Below are 19,295 nucleotides of genomic sequence, written 5' to 3'. Positions count from 1 at the left end.
TTGGTGATTAAGAATAGAAAGTAGAAATAACTCGACTATGAATTAAACAAAATAGATAACTCAGCAAGTTTTACCTTGGCAGCATGACCAGTAGCCAGCAGATGTCTGCATATGGTATATATATGAATAGTTCCTGCACAAAAAAAGAAGCGTGCATTAGTTTTCCAAAAAAAATTCCCATTTCATCTGACAAAACAAAGTACACACACATAAAATCCTGAGTGCTTAATAACTATTTTTGCATTTGGCTTGACCCCTTTAAGTTTGTGTAAACTAAATAAACTGGGATAAACCCATACATCACCTGATGGATTACGAGCTGGCTCACATATAGGACCCAGATAATTACAATAGGGGAAGTTACCTCCACAAAGAAACCAGTCACCAGTAGAGTTCCCCAGGGTTTTGTGCTGGGAAATCTTCTGTTTGCCATCTACTTTTCTGAAGTAAAAGCCAATACCAAAGGGCGCTGACTGACTAAGTTTGCAGATGACTATAAGCCAGGAGTAGTCATTGAATACCCAAATGACTTAGCCTCCTGCAGGAAGGTTTGTCTCAAATAAATAACTGATGTTGAAATCATGGTCTGAAACTAAATGCCAAAAAATGCATTACTGTATCCTTTGGGAAGTCATCTACCCCAGGGAACTATCACATTGACAATATACCCCTAAGATTTGACTCAGTTTGTTCAGGATTTTGGAACTTATGTGGCGAGTGACCTAACTTTTGACCAACATGTGTTTATTGTTGTAAGAAGCCCCTCTATATTGCACAGCTTATAAACATAGGGATTGTGTATAAATCTAAAGATGTCATTGTCCCCTTTTACTCAACCCTCATTAGATCAGTCATTGAATATAATTCCCCCTTTGACATGTGTCTGTCCAGTCACATGCAACAACTGGAATATCCATAGAGCTACCTTACTGAAAGGATGCAAAGCCTAAACATGTCCTACATGGACTGACTGGTATCCCCCTCACTGCACTCGATTTCCTACAAAACGGCTAAGTGCTGACTTGTGTCTGGCATACAAGGCATTCTCCAACCCACTACTGATGGATTTATGGCACATCAGTGAGTCAAATTGCATCAGAAATACTCAGTCTAGGGATCTAAACCTCCTCTGCAACATCAGCAGAATGTTTTGGAGGGACAGGTATATTTCACAGAGGATACCAATGCTGTGGAACAGACTCCCCATACACATAAAACAAAAAGTTCTTCCCTGTCATTTTTCAAGTGCAATTTAGATCTGTGGATGGGAAACAGAAAATTTACCCCAGGGCTGATCCCTGTACTACTAGTGGACAGACAGAGCTCCTAAATGTTTTATCCCATGCATTGGTCCCCTCAAATTATCTATGGTATGATCTCTACTATTCTTAAGGGTAATATATAACTATTGACCATTGGATGGGTAAGGCCAATCTATAACCAAATGGAAAAGGATATTTTGAGCACAAAAAGAGAAACTGGCTAGGTTTAAAATGGCTCTCAAGGGCAGCTAGCCTAGTACTTACCTATGAACCCATGTAAGAGCCACCTGGACTGATGTTCAATTGGAGTTTACTATCACTTTAGTCCATATCCATGTCTAAGTCAATCCTGAGCCCTGAAACACAAAACTTTTTCCTTTTGAAATTCCCTTTTGGAATGTACCTCACAAGACATCTGCAGCTGTTGGAAAGGCCACAGAAGTACCTCACAAAGAGAATTACTGGCCTCAAACAAATGCCCTACACCGACCACCTCAAAAAACTCCAGCTTTACTCCGTAGCATATCGCCTACTCTGAGGTGATCTCTGCCTAACATATAAAGCTATGTCAAACCCAGAGCTGTTGGACATGCTACACCTAAAGAAATCCCAATCCCTCTAAGCTACACGCTCTAGGGACCTAAAACTTGTCACCACAATAAACAGGACATGCTGGAAGGATAGATTCCTGCCCCAGATACTTCCCATATTCTGGAACAGGCTACCCATCTATGTCAAGCAAAGTTCTTCATTAGCACTCTTCAAGAAAAATCTTGATGAGTGGATGGGAACTAAGAAATACACCCCGGGGATCACTTCTGTGTCTCTGCTCGACATTGGCACAGGAAAATAACTTTCTTGGGTGGCGTAAGCCAGGGAACCTTGTTGGCTAGGCTTACAAAGGCCCTTGGGCCGATAGCCTAGTACCTACCTATGAACCTATGAACTTCATTGTGAAGGGGGTCTTGCTAACACAGATTATCATCTTCTACACAGTTCTACTGTTATCATTTAAAAAGACCCCCTGCTCTAGCAAGCTATTGTCAGTATATTCTGCTTGCTTTCAGAAGTGAGTATGGATAGTCTATATTTCAGACAGCTGCAAGCTCCATGTCACGGAATATACTGAATATGTAATCCAGTGATCTCTTCTGCTCCTGGGTATATAATACATCGTAATAGTGTTTATCAAGTCGGTGCTTTTTCTGTGCAATTCTAATGCTGTGTGCAGTACAAATACATCAAATGAAGAAAAACTACAGTACTGAAGAATCTGTGCAGTAAAAGTCTTATTCTGCTGGACAGACCCCATTGAACTGCAGTGCTAAAGTGCCAAGTTATACCTCATATCATCTATAAATGATTGGGCTTGCAGAAGGCCACAGCTTGGTGTAACCATGCAGCATTAAATGAAATTGTGTGGAGCAGCACTGCATACCTGAGGGAAGCAAATGCAAGGCATTCAGTGGCATGACTTAGCCTCTTCCCTGCATCACTTCCTAACAAAGAGGCAGTAATGGCTATTGACCCACTAGGAACTTTAAATCCTTCAGTTCTGACACAGATCTCTATAGCCCCTTGGCTAACATGTTTTCTTTTCTTTTTAAATGAAGTTTGTCTCTTGTTAGCAGACATTCTGATGTCCCTAGAACTATATATAAAAGGGAAATTCAGACTAATTCTTTTTATAACTTATGTTCAAATTTAGTTTCAGGAATGCCCCCTATATAACTGTGTCCTACAACCTCTGAATCTGAGCTATGCTACCTCAAATGCTAGCGTTAGATGGGTGATATGGGCAGATAAAGCTACAAGTTTGACAGGTAGGGGAACTGGGTCTCCGCTCATGCTGAGCAGGGCTACCTAAATCATTTTAAGGAATCTCCTTTATTGAGGAATGATACTTTGCTCATTAGTTTTTTTTTTTTTTAAGTTCTGGACTACATTCTTGCACTTGAATGTTACCACCTCTACAGCAAAGCTTAGATTTATGGGGCTATCCTTTATTGGACGAAGATTAAGGCATGTTTGGCATGCTGAAAATAATGGAACTTCTAGTCCCTACTAGCAAAAGAAGAAAAAGAATCTGAAGTCACAAAGAAATGTGTTTAGATTCTTCTTTCTTATATTTCTCCTCCACCTGGGAATTTATGAAGGTTGCCTTACAGCCAGGAGACGAAGTGAGAAAATAAAAGATTTAAAATCGTAGTCATGAGTAAGGATGACTGTTAACCATGTTTGCTCACCTTCCATGGCTACAAATACATTACATTTCACAGAAAAAAGCAGCAGGATAAGCAGCTTTCTACATGTGTTGGTTAAAAGATGTTGCTGATTCTCAAAATTTTAGAATGTACATTATCTACACCTGTCTCTTGTGGAAACTACTTTTTTATGTGCATCCAGCTGGTAATTGACTGTGATTCAACGATGTTTAAAGCTTCAATGGCCTTATCACTAGACTGACATATTTTCAAGGGTATCTTACATCTTAAAATCTTTATCAGCAGGCTTTGATATACCTAGTGGTGACCATTTTTGAATACTTAGATGTCTCTGTATATTTTTATCTAAATAGTGGGAGTTGTGCTTGAAACACAATTCAAATTCCATGGACCCAGAAAAACCCCTGTGAACATTAACATCCGTATGAACTGTAAGGTTTTATTGTAATGGAGGCTTAACTAGTATGTGTATGACCTTTTACAACATCACCTCCTAAAAGTTTCAAAAGCAAGCTTTCTTCCCTGGACATTTCAAAACTCTCCTATTCAAAATGGCCAGAAATAAATAAAGAAATTTATGATAAAATTAGTATCTTCACAGAGATTATAGTTAGGCAAAAATGCAAAGAATTGGGAAACTGGGGTAAAACCAAATGTAATATGTTTTTTCCTTCCCTTTTTTCTTGTTCATCTACAACCTGAGTGTTCTTGTCATGACTAGAGGAATGTGTGTTCATTAGTCTTCTTTAATATAAAAATTCAATGAATGTCTGTAAAGTATGTTGGATCTCCAGACCTGCTGTCCTGTACTGGCAATGCAACAAAGCTGACGGATCAGGAAGTGCATTTCTTTGTCAACATAATTTCCAATATACTCAATATCTTGCATATCACTAAGACATCAGGGTCTAAATTATAGTTGGGTCTAGTATTTCCATTGTAAGGTCTAGCCAGGGAAAGTACAGTTGTGTAAAATCTTTCCATAACAGCAAATGTCCTTTTCTTTATTGTTGTAGTATTCATAACCAATGGGATCTCCTGCCAAGGATAGCCCTACATCCGGTCAGTATACTAAAGCTTTTAAATCTTACCGGCATTGTATGACAGACATATGCTCCCCACATCAGCATAGGGCATAAAGATAACAAGCAGATGTTCCAAACTCAAATCAGAAGTGCTCCAGGAGAACTAGAGCCACCCCTGGAGAAAGGAGAACATGTACATCCAGGGAAAGAGGATATGTTCTGAGGAGAAAGGGAAAGACTCCTAGCCAGTCAGATGTTCCCAGCAGAAAAAAAGGAGAAAAGGGGGCAGAAGAGAGGGACTGCATGCTTTAACAATGAAGAGATGGACATCTACTGTTATGGCAGGATTTTACAAAACTGTACTATGTCCTTCCATATCAATGTTGCAGTATTTATAACCAATGGAAGAGTACAAAAGCTGCTATAAGGAATGGTAGGAAGAAGCAAGTAGGAACCCCCGCACAAACCCACGAAGGATAGCTTTGGCAAAACACACCCTGGCTTTAGACATGACATCCAACTTGTAATGTTGTGAAGGGAGAAGCCCTGTACAAATCCAGGAAGGACAGCCCTGGCAAAACCCACCCTGGCTCTAGAAATGACATTCAACTTGCAACGTTTAGTGAAGATGTGCACAGAAGACCAAGTAACAACTTCAAGGATGGAACTGGTGTCCAAACCTATGAAGACAGTGCCAGAAGAGGGTCTATATCACCTTGTCGAATGATGAAAAGAGCCGAACGCTCTTTCATCGATCTGACAAGGTTGAAACCCCTAAAGAGCAAAGACACGGACCATTGATTTTTTTCCCCAGGGAAAAAAATCGGTGGGCCGTCTTCGGGACTTTGCCATTTCATCCACTATGGTGCAATCTCGGAGTTGGTATATTTAAGTTGGGGGGTGTGGGGGCACATTTTGTATTTTTTTTTTTTTGCGGAGCAGTGATTTTTTTTTCTCTGGGGAAAAAAATTGCTGTTCTGTGTCTTTGCTTTTTAGGGGTTTGGACCTTATCAGATCGATGAAAGAGTGTTCGCTCATTTCATCATTTGATAAGGTAATATAGACCCCCAGAAGAGGCCGCTGTCCTGGTAGAAAGGGTCTGAACAGAGGGATTAAGCTGGTTGCCATGAAAGAAATAACTAAAGGAAATGGCTTCTCGAAATCCAGGAGGAGATGGTTTGCTTAGACACTGACAAACCCAATGTCATAGCATGAAAAGAAAATGGTTATGTACTGACCATAATATTATATTCACATTGTCTGATTTTCATTCAGTTCAACACATGGATTGTTAGATCTGACTGGCTCTGACCTCAACACTGACTCTGAAGCTTTTTCAGTTCCATAGCTCTGACTCCTCTCCCAGCCATAATTCCCTATACTCCACTCTAATACCTCAGATTGAGTTTGTCCTCACGCAGCACAAATACCTACAGCTGTGTATATATGACAATAGTAACCTAAATAATAAAGAAGCGAGAATGCAACAGTTACAGCAGGGCTATTCACAGACAGGGAACTGAGTAGTAATCACCCAATTATCCTAAAATCATACATGTCAACGTAGAAAGGGGGAAGGATGGGGAGAGGTTGAACTGGATGAAAACTAGACAACATGGCTCTATCGTTAATGATAAGTACATAACTTTTGCATCCAATACTGTCTATTTTCATCCAGTTCAACATATGGGACAGATTCCCAAGCTGTCTATCTGGGTCATATCACACAAGGACATTCCTGAGGATGGTGGAGCCAAGAGAAGAACATGATCAGGACTGTGCATCCAATTTATAATGAGACACAAAGCCATGGATTGTGAACCAAGTTGCTACAGCATAGATATCATCAATGGGAAGTCTTCTGGAGAATGCTGTTGAAGTAGAAATTGCTCTAGTAGAATTAGCTTTAGGTTTACATATTGGAGCCAATTATTTCTTATTATAGACAAATGAAATGCAGTCTGACAACCACCTATAAATGGTAACTTTAGTGTCAGCTTTTCACAATTTCTGTTTTGAAAGGGCAATAAACAACTGATTTGATTTTCTAAATTGTTTCATCCTCTGAAGATTAAACCCGAGTTGACAATGAACATCTAACAAATGTAAAAATAAGTTATGTACTCATCATAATGTTCTATGTGTGTTATCCATCTCACCTTCATTATATACTGGTTGGGTTTGGAACCCATCTTTGGTTCTGACTCTGCTTTATACCAAAGCTCAAGGTTTTCTACTAGCTTGTGGCTGATACCCTATCCCATGATGCTCTAGGAAACTCCCCAGATCTTGTTTGCTGGTATAACAATAGGTACACATAAGAAAAATACTACCTTAAGAGCTACAAAGAAGGTCAGAGAACATTAGTCACCAATTGAATCCGTGTGGCTAATGGCTGGGGGCAGGAGGGTGGGATGTAAGAATGAAGCAGAGATGGACAACACACATGGAACGTCATGGTGAGTACATAACTTCTTTGTGTGATGTTGTCCTATCTCACCTTTATTCTATACTGGTTGGGACAGCATCCCCTCCCACCATCTTTCTAGGGTGACTCAAGGGAAAATATTCTTCAGGACAGTGGAGCCAAAAGAGGCCCTGTTCCTGGAGGATAAATCAACTTTTTAATGAGTACTAAAGGTATGAGGCCTTGCCCATGTTGCCACTGCACAAATGGTAACAATTGGCAGTCTAGTCCAAAAGGCGGAAGAGGTTGCTATGGCTCTTGTAGAATGACCTTTTACTTTGTCGGGGAGTTCTTTGTTCTGAGATTTGTAGGTAAAAGTAATACAGTCTGATAGCCATCTGGAAAGTGTGACCTTAGTAACAGGAGCACCTTTCTTGTAGTCTGAAAAGGACACAAACAATTGGTCAGTCTTTCTGAAGTCCTTTGTTTTATGCAAGTAGAAATGTAATTGTCTATGTACATCTAGTTGGTGTAGCATATAGTCTGCCTTATTGCCATAGTTGGGAAAGAAAACTTGTAAGTCTATGGATTGGTTTAAGTTATATTCTGAACATACTTTAGGTAGAAAAGTCGGGTTTGTTCGCAGAGATACTCTGTCTTTGTGGAAAAGCATATGGGTTGTTTCCTAGACAATGCTTGTAGTGGAAGTGGTAGCTATTAAAAGAATTGTCTTCCAAGTTAAAAACTTCAGATCACAGGATGATGCAGGTTTAAAAGGGGGAACAATCAAATGGGATAAGACAAAAATTCAGGTCCCATGGTGCTGGAGGGGCCTTAATGGGTGGTCTTAATAGAACAGTACACATCAGAAACCCTTTGCAAAGTCTGTGGCACATCACATTTGGCCCCAATTCACCTATATGAAAAGTTGATATCGCTGCTAATTGAACTCAAATAGTAGCTGCAGCTGCACCCTCATGAAATAGCTTTGTCAAGAATTCTAGTATGGAAGATATGAAGGCAGAGAAAGGGTCAGTGTGATTCTTCAAGGCCCAAGAGGGAAATCTCTTCCATTTGCTGATATATAATTTCCTTGTTGAAGCCTTATGAGATGAAATCAAGATATTTTTCACTGATGGGGAAAGGTCAGGGAGCCTGGCTATGTTCGGAATCGGAGCAATCAAGTTGTCAACTTAGGGTTTGAAGGGATGGGTGGAGCATTCCCGATGCATGAGTCAGATGGTCTGGAACTGGGTCCAGGATCCATGGCTCCTCCTGGAGATGAAGCCAAAGGAAGGGGAACCAGGTTTGACAAGGCCAGTAAGGGATGACAAGTATCAAGGTCCTTCCCAAGGAGCTGGCTTTCTGAAGAACTTTGTGTATCAACAGGAAGGGAGGAAAGGTGTAGAGGAAACCTGAGGACTAATCATGTACAAGTGCATCCCTTGATGATTCCCCCGGAGAGGGGGATTATGGCAGGATAGCTGCTGCATTTGGCATTCATGGACATGGCAAAAAGATTGCAGCAAGACTGGCCACACTTTTGGAAAACCATGTCTACTATCTCTTGCTTTAGGCACCACTCATGAGGCATCAGAATCGTGCTGCTGAATTTGTCTGCTATCACACTGGATTTCCCTGGGATGTGCATTGCTCAGAAAGCATTGGGAAGAGGTCGACCATTGCCATACTGTCAGGGTCTCCCAACAAAGGGGGTAAGACTTGGTTCCTCCTTGTTTATTTATGTACCACACAACTGACATGTTGTTTGACTGTATTGCAATAGTCCCTAGCAGAAGAGTCTTGGAATGCTTGCAACACTAAAAGCACCCCTCTCATTTCTAAGACATTGATGTGCAAATGGGCCTCGTGAGCTTGCCAAGTGCTTTGAACTGTCCTTCCCAGATAATGCCCCCCCACCCTATCTGGGAAGCATCCGTGGTCACTATGGCTACAGGCTGAGGGGGGATAAAGGGTCAACCTAAAGTCACATGAATGGAGTTGAGTCACCAACGAAGGTCTTTCTTGCAAGATTCTGTTAACATAATTAGGTGAGACATTGGTAGCTCCTGTATTGACCACTGAGAGAACAGCAGCCACTCCAAAATTCTCATGTGCAGCCATGCTAATGGAATCAAGTTTACTGCTGCTGCCATGGTCCCTAATACTTTCAGGACTGTTCTTGCTTGAACTTTTTTCTTGAAAAGTAGGTTTATGACCTGATGTCGTAAGACTTGAACTCTTTCTGGGGGAAGCTTTGCCATCATTTTTGTAGTATCTAAATCTGCTCTTATAAAAATGATACATTGAGATGGAAATAAGGCGGATTTTTCGTAATTTACTGTGAACCCTAGGTGACCACAGAGCTTCAATGTGGTGTCTCTCGCTTTTATTAGTAGATGCTTGGTGGTTGCAGTTAAGAGCCAGTCTAGGTACAGAAACACTTGGAATCGTAGACGTCTCAAGTGAGCCATGAATACTCCCATACACTTGGTGAACACTCTACGGGCTGTAGTTAGACCAAAGGGCAGAGCTCAAAAGTGGTAGTGACTGGCTCCCAGCCAAACGTGCAAATGACTCCTGGATCGCCTGTCTATTTTTATGTGGTAGTACGTATCCTGGAGGTCTATAGGGCACATCCAATCATCTTGTCCCTGAAAGCAGTGTTAGCAACTGCAGCTTTGACTTTTTCACTGACATGTTTAATTTGCTGAGATGCAGGATGGGTCTCTAGTCCCCTGTTTTCTTTGGAACTAAAAAGAACCTTCAGTAAGTTCCAGATCCTATTTGGCCTGCGAGGACTGTGGATGACTTTTTTTTTCTAGCAACTTTTGTATTTCTAGAGTTGCTTGTTCCCTTTGACTGGGTGGAACATCTGGGATTTTTTTTTATGTTTAGGACATGAGAAGAAAAGGGTATGGAGTAGCCTCTGGATATGATGTTTTGTATCCACTTGTCTTTTGTTATTGTTCACCAGGCTTCTGGGTATAAAGATAAGTGACCTCCAACTGCCTCCAGAGATGGATAGATGTGCCTCCTTTCAGGAGCGCTGAAAGGGCTTGCCAAGGAAAGATTCCCTGTCACCCTGATTTTACAGACCCCCTCTGCTGCATGGCTGGCATCTTCCATTGCTGCTTCCCCCTCTGTCCCTGGGGGAAGAATCACCGTGTGTGTCCTAAAAAGCTCACTGGGATTTTCTGATCCACATTTTTCCTCCCTTTTGACCTGTTGGATAAGGTCTAGAAGGTAGGGAAAATGGCCTCCTATGGCAGAGAGAGTTTTTCCTTCTTGTTCACACTTGGTAAGTGTGTCTTTGACTTTTAGCCAGAACAAGGATGAGCCATCAAAGGGGGCATTAACAAAAAAAGATTTAAAGGGCTCTGCAAAGTCACACAGGTGCATCCAGGAACGTCTCCTTAGGGAAATTCCTGAACCCACTGCCCTACTCCCAACACCAGCTGCATAAGAAATGAGTCTCATGAAGGAGTTTACCACTGAATTCAAGGTGGAGAGCTGGGAAGAAACTTCTTCTGTTACCCCCTCAGCTTCTGAACCTTGGAGGGTATCTCCTAATTCCTTCAGAAGATCTCTCTGAAGTCTGGTAAAATGGGTGAGATAATTCAGTGATCTCAGCGCAAAGGTCACTAAAGAAAAGGTGCGCTTTCCATATCTGTCCATCGTATGAGACTCTTTGTCCGGAAGATGGACAGAAGATGTCTCTGAGAGTTCTTTTTTGGTGCCTGCCACCTCCACCATAGCATCTACTGGGACATTCTTTGCAAGAAAGCTTTTATCGGTGGGGGATGTAATAAACATATTTGGTCTCTGAGGAACAGGCTCCACTGAGTCTGCAGACACGCACGCCTTTTGATAAACTAGGCCCATCACTTCATCAAAAGGCGGTGACACCCAAGTGGCAGAAGGGTGTGACCCAAAAGCCTTCAGGTACACAGACTCCTTCTCAGAAGGATTGATGGGCTTCCAGCCACCTCTCTGCTTAAGTATTTCTAGGATGACCGTGGGGACCCTTCTGACTCATCAAGGTCTGTGTCAGATGTGAAAGACTCCCCTGGGAGTCTAAATGTTTCCTCTTACATATTCCCTTATGAGGGACCTCTTCAGAAGGGTATTCTGAAGAGGTTTTGGAAGAGAGGGAGTCACCCAAAGAGGCATCCTGAGGGTCTCCGCGACTCTGTGAATGCATCATGCAGTGGTGCCGAGACAGACACCAGGACCTTTGGGGGAAAAAGCCTGGACCTGAGAGTGGAGCTGTCTGTGGAGACAGCACTCTTCTCACCACCTCGAAGGCCCCCCGCCCCAGATCTGAGGAAGCTCCCAGCTCCAAAGAACCAGAAGGAACCCCTGGAACCAAGGGAGTTGGCTCTGAGACCAATGCAGGAGCCAAGCTCACCTGAGCCAAAGCCCTGAGAGGGAAGTTTGGATCCGACAACTGTCCTATCCAACTTTCCTCCCCAGATTCACCCAGAAAGCATCAGCTCCTAGATTCCTCGAGTTCAGATGGAACTGGGGATGTTGGAGCAGTAGTCGGGCCTGAAGATCCTAGAATAGGTCTCGGTTCTGACAGTTCCACTACGACCAGTTCCAGATATTCCCAGTCCAAAATCCAGGATCGGGTCAGAGGATGAATGGATGGTGGCAGGGTAGGCTTGGTCAGTTCCAAAACCCTCTGGGTCAGATCCAACAAAAGTTTGGCAAGCGCCAGTATCTTCAAAAGCCTCCGCACCACACGATCCACATCATCATCTGAAAGGCTCCTGGAGGATGGAATGGAGGGGGAAGGAGATTTGGAAGTTTGAAAAAATGGAGATCTCAAGGTAGGAGAAACTGGTTCCAGTTCTGGGGACCGGATCTGTACTTGAAACACCAATAGCTCCGAAACTGAAGGAGCCGAGGTGGAAGATTTCTCGGGCCCGACAGTCTTCGGGTCTGATGAAGAAATTTTCAGTAATTTTTTTGCCAGCTTAAACTGAGCCTTTGATGAAGAAGAAGACCTTTTACCAGATTTTTCAGATTTTGAAGATGGGGAAGGGCATAGTTTGGAAGGACCTTTACCTTCTCCTATAGCCTCTGCAAAGTTTGGAAGGACCTTTACCTTCTCCTATAGCCTCTGCAAAGGGGATCTTCAATAATCCCCCTAAGGATCAATTTGTTCTTCCTTTCAAGAAGAGCCCTGTGGCTAAAAGAATGGCAAATGGCACAGGATTCTTAAGGTGTACTGCTACAAGGCCGTACATGAATACAGTATGCCCATCAGTCAAGGACATTTTCTGACTGCATTTTGTACAATTCCTAAAAGCCGAGGGTTTAATATCTTTGGACTGAACATTTTTACAGTCTACAATAATAAGTTAGCAGAAAAAAAATTGGCACAGTAGAAAAATCCATCACTACAGCTACTATATAAGGAATTTTATATATATATATATATATATATATATATATATATATATATATACGTACACACCTAAACACATACTATATATATTTAAAACACACACACTAAGGGAAAAGCCCTCTAATTTAAATGGGCCAAGCAGCCCTCTAACTTAAATGAGTTAGCTTGATAAAGACAAAACTAACTCAATATTCAACAGCTCTAATGAAATGAGCTTGACAAGAAATAAAAAGTCCTGTAACTAAAAACGGGCTTAAGCCAGGATAGGGTAGAAAAGGCCTTGAGGATAAATGACGGCCAAAAGCCAAAAACAAAAGCTACTTGTAAAAGGAGATAAAAAATAACAATATTAACAAATAGAAAGGTTTCATTTAGCCAGAACCAGTACGAAACACTCGATCTTGTTTAGTAGAAAACGAGATCTGGGGAGTTTCCTAGAGCATCATGGGATAGGGTATCAGTCACGAGCTAGAAGACTTCGAACTTTTGCATAAGGCCGAGTCTGAACCGAAGATCAGTTCCAAATGTAGCCAGTACAGAATAAAGGTGAGATAGGACAACATCACATCATATTTTCACCCTTGTTAGAGTACCAGGGAAAAATACTGGTAGATGTATGGACTGATTTAAGTTTAATTCACATGCCACCTTGGAACAGAAGGACACATTAGTTCTAAGATAGACCCTGTCCTTGTGAAAAAACTAGATAGGGAGGTTTACAGGAAAGTGCTTGTAATTCCAAAATTCATCTAGCTGATATAACTGCTACCAGAAAAATTGTTTTCCATGTCAGAAACATTAGGTCTGCTGTGGCTGCAGGTTCAAAGGGTGATTGCTTTAGAGCCTGTAGCATAATGGTAATATCCCATGGAGAAACTGGATCTCTGATGGGAAGATATAAAAGAAAGGCTCCTGTCAAAAAGGCTTTAGGAATCTTAAGGGAAGCAACTGAAGAATCATTATGGCCTATGTGCATACCTCTCAACCTCTTAGAGCAAGAAATCTGGACAAATCCATATATAAAAGTGGAACAATGGCCCATAAATAGGGTCAAATTTTAAATGTTGCTCTTACAAACTTAGAACATTGATAGAATAAAAGGTTTTGCATTAGCATGAATTTTCTGATGGGTATGAAGTCTGAAACTCAAATGTCTGTCATTAGTTTCTAACTTCACTCTTTAATGATTTGCCACTGATTTGCCAGAAAACCACAATTTTATGAAAAATGGACCAAAAGTATGAGGCAAAAATCTCGACATTCTGCAAAAATCTGTACAGTTGAGCGGTATGCTTATATGGAAGTTGGATACATCAGCCATTGAATTTTGATGGTTGCATAAATGGAACCTTAGTCAAAGAGTTCAGACAAAAATTCTAAGATGGACAGAATGGGGGCTGAGAAAGGGTCCAATCCTCTGGAGACTGCCCAAATAGAAAAACTCATCCATTTACTATGGTATACCTTTTTGTGACTGGTTCCTGAGAAGAGGATGTGATCTTCACTATTGCGGTGGGAAGCCTGGCATCTCTGGCTATGGTCAAAACTGGAGAAACCATGTAGTTAATTTTATGGATGTCTGGTCTGGAGGAGGCAGTCTGGATGGGTGAAAGTGAAGATCTGGATAATGATCCAGCATCCATGAGGGATGTACTAGTAGAGACCACAGGAAAGGGAACTGTTTGTCGGGGCCAGAAGGGAGCAATGATGATAATCCCAGCCTTGCACTGTCTGGCTTTCTGGATAAATGTGTTTATTTATTAGTGGTAAGGGAGGAAAAGGAGGAGAACTAGGGCCCAACTGTGGACCAGACTATCCCTCAGTGAGTGACCCTATGGAGGGATCAGGAGGAAATAACTACTGCATTTATTGTTGAGGGTAGGGGCAAAGAGATCACAGCAAGGTCGGCCCCAGTGATGATAGATAAATGTTGCCACTTTTAGGTTGAGGGACCACTTGTGAGACATCAAAATAATCCTGCTCAATCTGTCCACTAATACACTGGATGAACCCAGGATATGTGTTGCTATTAGAAAGCGGTGTAAAGACATCACCCATTGTCACACCCTCATGGTCACTTGACAGATATGAACTGGTTCTTCCTTTTTGTTTACATACCGTACCACTGTCATATTGTCATGTGTATGGATATCACACCCTTGGGGAGGAGATCCTAAAAGGTCTGTAATGCTAAAAGGACCTATCTTATCTTTAAGATGGAGCACAAGGTCTAAATGGCATAAACATAGATGCTCTGAAGGAGCAGTAAGGAGTCAGTTATAGAAGCAGGGGAAGATTTGGATCCCTAGCAGATGCAAGTACACTGTCACGACTGCCATGATCTTGGTGAACACCCTTGGGGCTGTGGTGAAACTGAAAGACAGGGCTCTGAATTTGTAGTGACTGTCTCTCAGATGGAAATGAAGAAATCTCCTGAAGTGCTTCTCTGTCTTCATATGATAGTAAGCATCCTGGAGATCTATTGAGCACATCAATTCATCCTTCCTCAGCAGAGGCAATGCTGCCTGAAGACTGGCCATCTGGAATTTTGTCTGTTTCACAAACTGATTCAGGTGACTGAGATCCAAAATCAGTCCATGGTCCCCCAATTTTTTTGGTATTAAAACGGACCCTGAGTAGACTCCAGATTCTAACTGGTCTTGGGGACCAGTTGGATGACTCCTTTTTCTAGTAACTTTGAAATTTCTACTGCTGCTGGTTCCCACTGACTGGATGGAGCATAGGAAACATTCCTCTTTTTTCTAAGGAGAAAGGAAAATGGGAATTGAGTAGCCTCTGGAAATTATCTTTAGCACCCACAAATCTGTGTTTATATTTTGACAGACCTGAGGGTGTAAAAACAAGGGCTCCCAACTGCCTCCACAGTGCAGCAGTCAGGCACTCAGTCAGAGACACTGGTAGGACTTCTCTGAGAAAGGACTGCAGAAGCCCCTTTTGTGTGGTCAGCAGAAGTTTCTAGGGTGATGTCCACTAGCGTTATCCCCTTCTCTGCCACAAGGATACCTATCTCCGGGAGAGTCTTGGTAAGAGCCCTGAGACTTTTGGAACTACATTGTTTCCTGTTCTATGATTACTAGAAAAGGATCTTTGAGAAGTGGATTAATAGATTCCCACAACAGAGGTAGTCTTACCATTCTGCTGGTTCCTGGTAAGTGTATCTTTCACTTTGGGTCCAAAAAAGTGTGGATCCATCAAAGGGGGCATTGATAGAGGACATCTTCAAGCTTTCTGTGAAGTCACTAAGATGCATCCAGGTATGATCGTAAATAGTGATGCCAGTACCTGCTTCCCATGACTGTGCCATCAGCTATATTGGAAAACAGACACATGGCTATATCGGAGCTCAACTGCAAGGTAGATAACTAGGAGTCTACCGTATTCTGGAAATATTTAGGTAATATACCTGAAAGGGATTTGGAAATTTCCTCAAAACAATCTCTCTGGAATCTGGTTGCATGAGCCAAACAATTCAGCAATCTGAAAGCAAACTTCGCTGAAGCATAAGTCTAATCCCTAAACCTGTCCATCACCCTGGACTCCCTGTTAGGGGGATGTACAGAGGAACTTTCTTCTGATAATTATTTTTTTGTGGCCACTGCTACCACCAAAGCATCTACTGGAGGACCTTTGCTCCAATGTTTTCTACCTTTTGACACCTGCCAAAATTCTATCTGCTTTCTTTAGGAATAGGTTCCACCACATCAGAGTTCCTTCAAGCCCATTGTGCCATAAAATCAATTAGAGGTTACCACCCATGATGATGTTGAGCCAGAACCAAAAGCTTCCAAGAACACTGACTCATTGGGTGAGGAATTTGAGGTAGATCATTCCTCTCTCTGCTTCATCAATTCAAGGATTTTGCCAAATTTGAAATTTTCTGAGGGGGAAGTGGGGGGAACTCTCACCTTCATCCAAATCAGTGTTTTCTGTGAAAGATTCTGGGGATGAATCTATGTGCTACCATCTGCATGTCTGCTTATGTACCATCGCTGGAGGAGTATCACAACGGTCAGAGTCAGACTGGGAGCTAATATAGCATGAACTCCCGGGAGTTTGTGGTCCCAACTGTCCCTCTGCAGCAGGATGATAGTTGGAAGAAGAGCTAGAGAGGTTTTAGAGTTTGTGAGGCACTGAACTGGTTGAGGGAGCCCTCTCCTTTGGAATGGCTAAGACCCTGTGAAAAACCTTGAAAGCTGAGGATGCAATTGGCTCCAAAGACTTGACCATATCCAAGAACAATGGGGATTCCTCAGTATCGATGCACCCTGAACTCGATGCTGATCCTGGATCCAAGCTGTCAACAGCCAATGCTCCAAGAGGTAGGGACAGTTCTGATAATCTTGATTTCAAACCCTCCCCTCGAACTAAGGTACTGAGCTTCAGCTCAGAGTCTTTCCCTGAAATGTTTCAGCATGGATAAAGGGATGGATGCTGTCAAGGTTGAAGTAACTAGAACTGCTGATCCCAAAGAAGACACCTCAGTGCAGGACGGAACCTAGGTGATCAGTGCTAGAGTAAGGTTGACAAAAATGAGAAAGATTAGGTTGGAACAATAGTCACTAAAATACTTTGATTGTGGCCAAATGGATCTAACAGACAAACAAAAAGTCAAGAAGAATAAAAGCCAAGGATCCAAACCGTAAGAAACACCTTTAATAAAGTAACAGGCAAAGCTTTCAAACCAAACAGTTCTTTTTCAATGCATATACAAACAGGTTAAATGGTGTTTTATATAAAATGGTTGTATTTTAACTTGTTTGTATATGTTTGAAAAATAACTGTTTGGTTTGAAAGCTTTGCTTATTATTTCATTAAAGGTGTTTCTTACGGTTTGGATCCTTGGATTTTATTCTTCTAGGTTGGACCAATGCTCATATGGATCCAGTGGGTGGTACCAAGTGAACCCCAAGTTGGATTTGAGTCTTAAGAAACTTCCTCATCATCCAGTCAACATCCTGCTCAGTGAGACCCTGGGATAAATGTTAGGAAGGAGCCAGGAAGGGTAGTATGGAGCATCTTCTTTCTTGAAGGCTTGGAGAATGTAGTGTTGGGCTTTCCAGTTCTGGTGAGAACTGGGGCCAAGGGGAAGAGGAATGGAGATGAAGAGCTGACAGTTCTGACCACCTAGCCAACTTCAGATCCAGTCTGACTGGTACCATCAAATCTGGAAAACATTTCCAGGTTGAATCTGAAGAACCTTTTTCAATCTTTTGTTACTTGTCCTTTTCTTTGTCTTTATCCTTGGCTTTTTCTATGGATTTAGTCTTTTCCATTATTTTTGATGGAGAAGCTGAAGAAAAGGAACCCGTAGCATCCAAAGATCCTGTCTGTGGAGGGAGCAATCCTTTTACTATTAATTTTTCTCTACTGGTCTGAAGGGCCCTGACACTGAAAGATGCACAGGCATGACAAGCCAAGTCTAGGTGGGAAGGACAAAGGCAGTATACACAAAGCAGGTGTGGGTCCTGAGGAGGAAGTTTGTGCCCACATTTTGAAAACTTTTTGAAACCTTGTGAATCCGACATGGCATAGTCAGAAAAACAAAAAACAAAGGTAGCCTGATAGCAATAAGTAGAATAACAATAGCAGCAATAACACTCTATAAGACAAACCAGGGAAAACAGTTTGATTACAACCTGAGTCACTAAAATACCTATATAATGTCTAAACTACACTAATTACCTATACTTCCTACTGTACAACAACAAACTTAATTATCTCAAACAATTCTATTTCTAGACATAAATTTTGAAAGACTATAGAAAATTCAAAGAACTCTCAGTAGGAAAGGAATGATAGAGGTAAAGGATACACTTCTTTATCTTTATCAAAAGAGCCCAAGAGAATGCATCCAAAGTCTCTGGCAGCAAATGAGATCTGAGGTATTAGGATGGAGTATAGGAAATTATAGGTAGGGGAGAATTCAGAGCTCTGGAACCAAATAAGTTTCAGAGTCAGTACCGAGGTCACAAACCATCAGAACTGATAACCCATGTGTTGAATCAGATGAAAATAGACATTGGATCAAATCGTTGCTAAGATTTGTGTATGGCCTTTGTCTCGTCTAAATAAAATATGAGCCATCTATGAAAATCCAGGGTGTGTAGAACCTTCATACTAGCAGACTGCAGAGAAGGAAAAAAGGAAGGAAGCTGGATAGACTGATTAATTGAAAACTCATTGGCCACTGTTAAAGTCATAAATAAATAACATTAAAAATTTACCTTATATGCCTTCAGTTAGGAACAACACTTCAGGATGTGCAAACAGAAGTTTTATTTACAGCCCTGGGAGACAATTTTCATAGCAGTTGGTAAATCAGTCTCACTTGACAGAGGAAAACTGCATCTTTATACCTTTTTCTTATCAAACTTATCTTACAAGTTTATTACATTATAATGAGTCTGACAAATAAAAGACTTTGCAAATGTTCTCATTCCTCATGATTTTCGCCTTGGACTTCAGGTGAACACCTTACTATACATGAGCCACCTGCTTCAAGGGGTCTTGCTTTCTGACCTTGGATGTCTTCAACATTCCCTAGCAACAATGCATTCTTAGCCTGGAGGAGTCTTACAGTAATAACACGCCTCGGCTTCATACAACACTTACTTTTTCCTTGTTACATATTAAAATAATGCAGTTAAAGCAAAGCAGTAACTTCAGCTTATGAAGCTGTATTTTTCAACAGCCCTGCATACAAATTATATATTTTTTTAAGAATCATATTATAGAATCATTAATGAAACTGAAATTAATATACCTTTTTGATAAGCTGATCTTATTCTATAACAGTTTCCCCCCTTTGACACTATCCATATCATACCATACATGTAATTATATTTTTATTTTTCTTAACTTGATAAAGTATGCTTTAGCATCATAGTATTTATTATAATTTTTGTCAAAATAGAACTGTTATTGATTGGTACTTGCAGT

General features: G+C 41.4%; 1 protein-coding gene across 1 annotated transcript in view; it reads right to left on the bottom strand.

Annotated features, from left to right (window-relative positions):
- CFAP54 (cilia and flagella associated protein 54) overlaps nt 1-19,295 on the bottom strand; it is a 2,749,537-nt gene that overhangs the window by 2,567,038 nt on the left and 163,204 nt on the right. Inside the window, exon 7 of the mRNA XM_044087198.1 lies at nt 75-133. Coding sequence (XP_043943133.1) covers nt 75-133 — 59 coding nt within the window. The remainder of the gene's footprint in view (nt 1-74; nt 134-19,295) is intronic.

The sequence above is a fragment of the Protopterus annectens genome, chromosome 11.part0 (assembly GCF_019279795.1).
Source record: "Protopterus annectens isolate FY-2018-M chromosome 11.part0, PAN1.0, whole genome shotgun sequence".
NCBI lineage: Eukaryota > Metazoa > Chordata > Ceratodontiformes > Protopteridae > Protopterus > Protopterus annectens.
The sequence above is the reverse complement of the archived record's forward strand: the minus strand, read 5'-3'. Positions and strand labels throughout refer to the sequence as shown.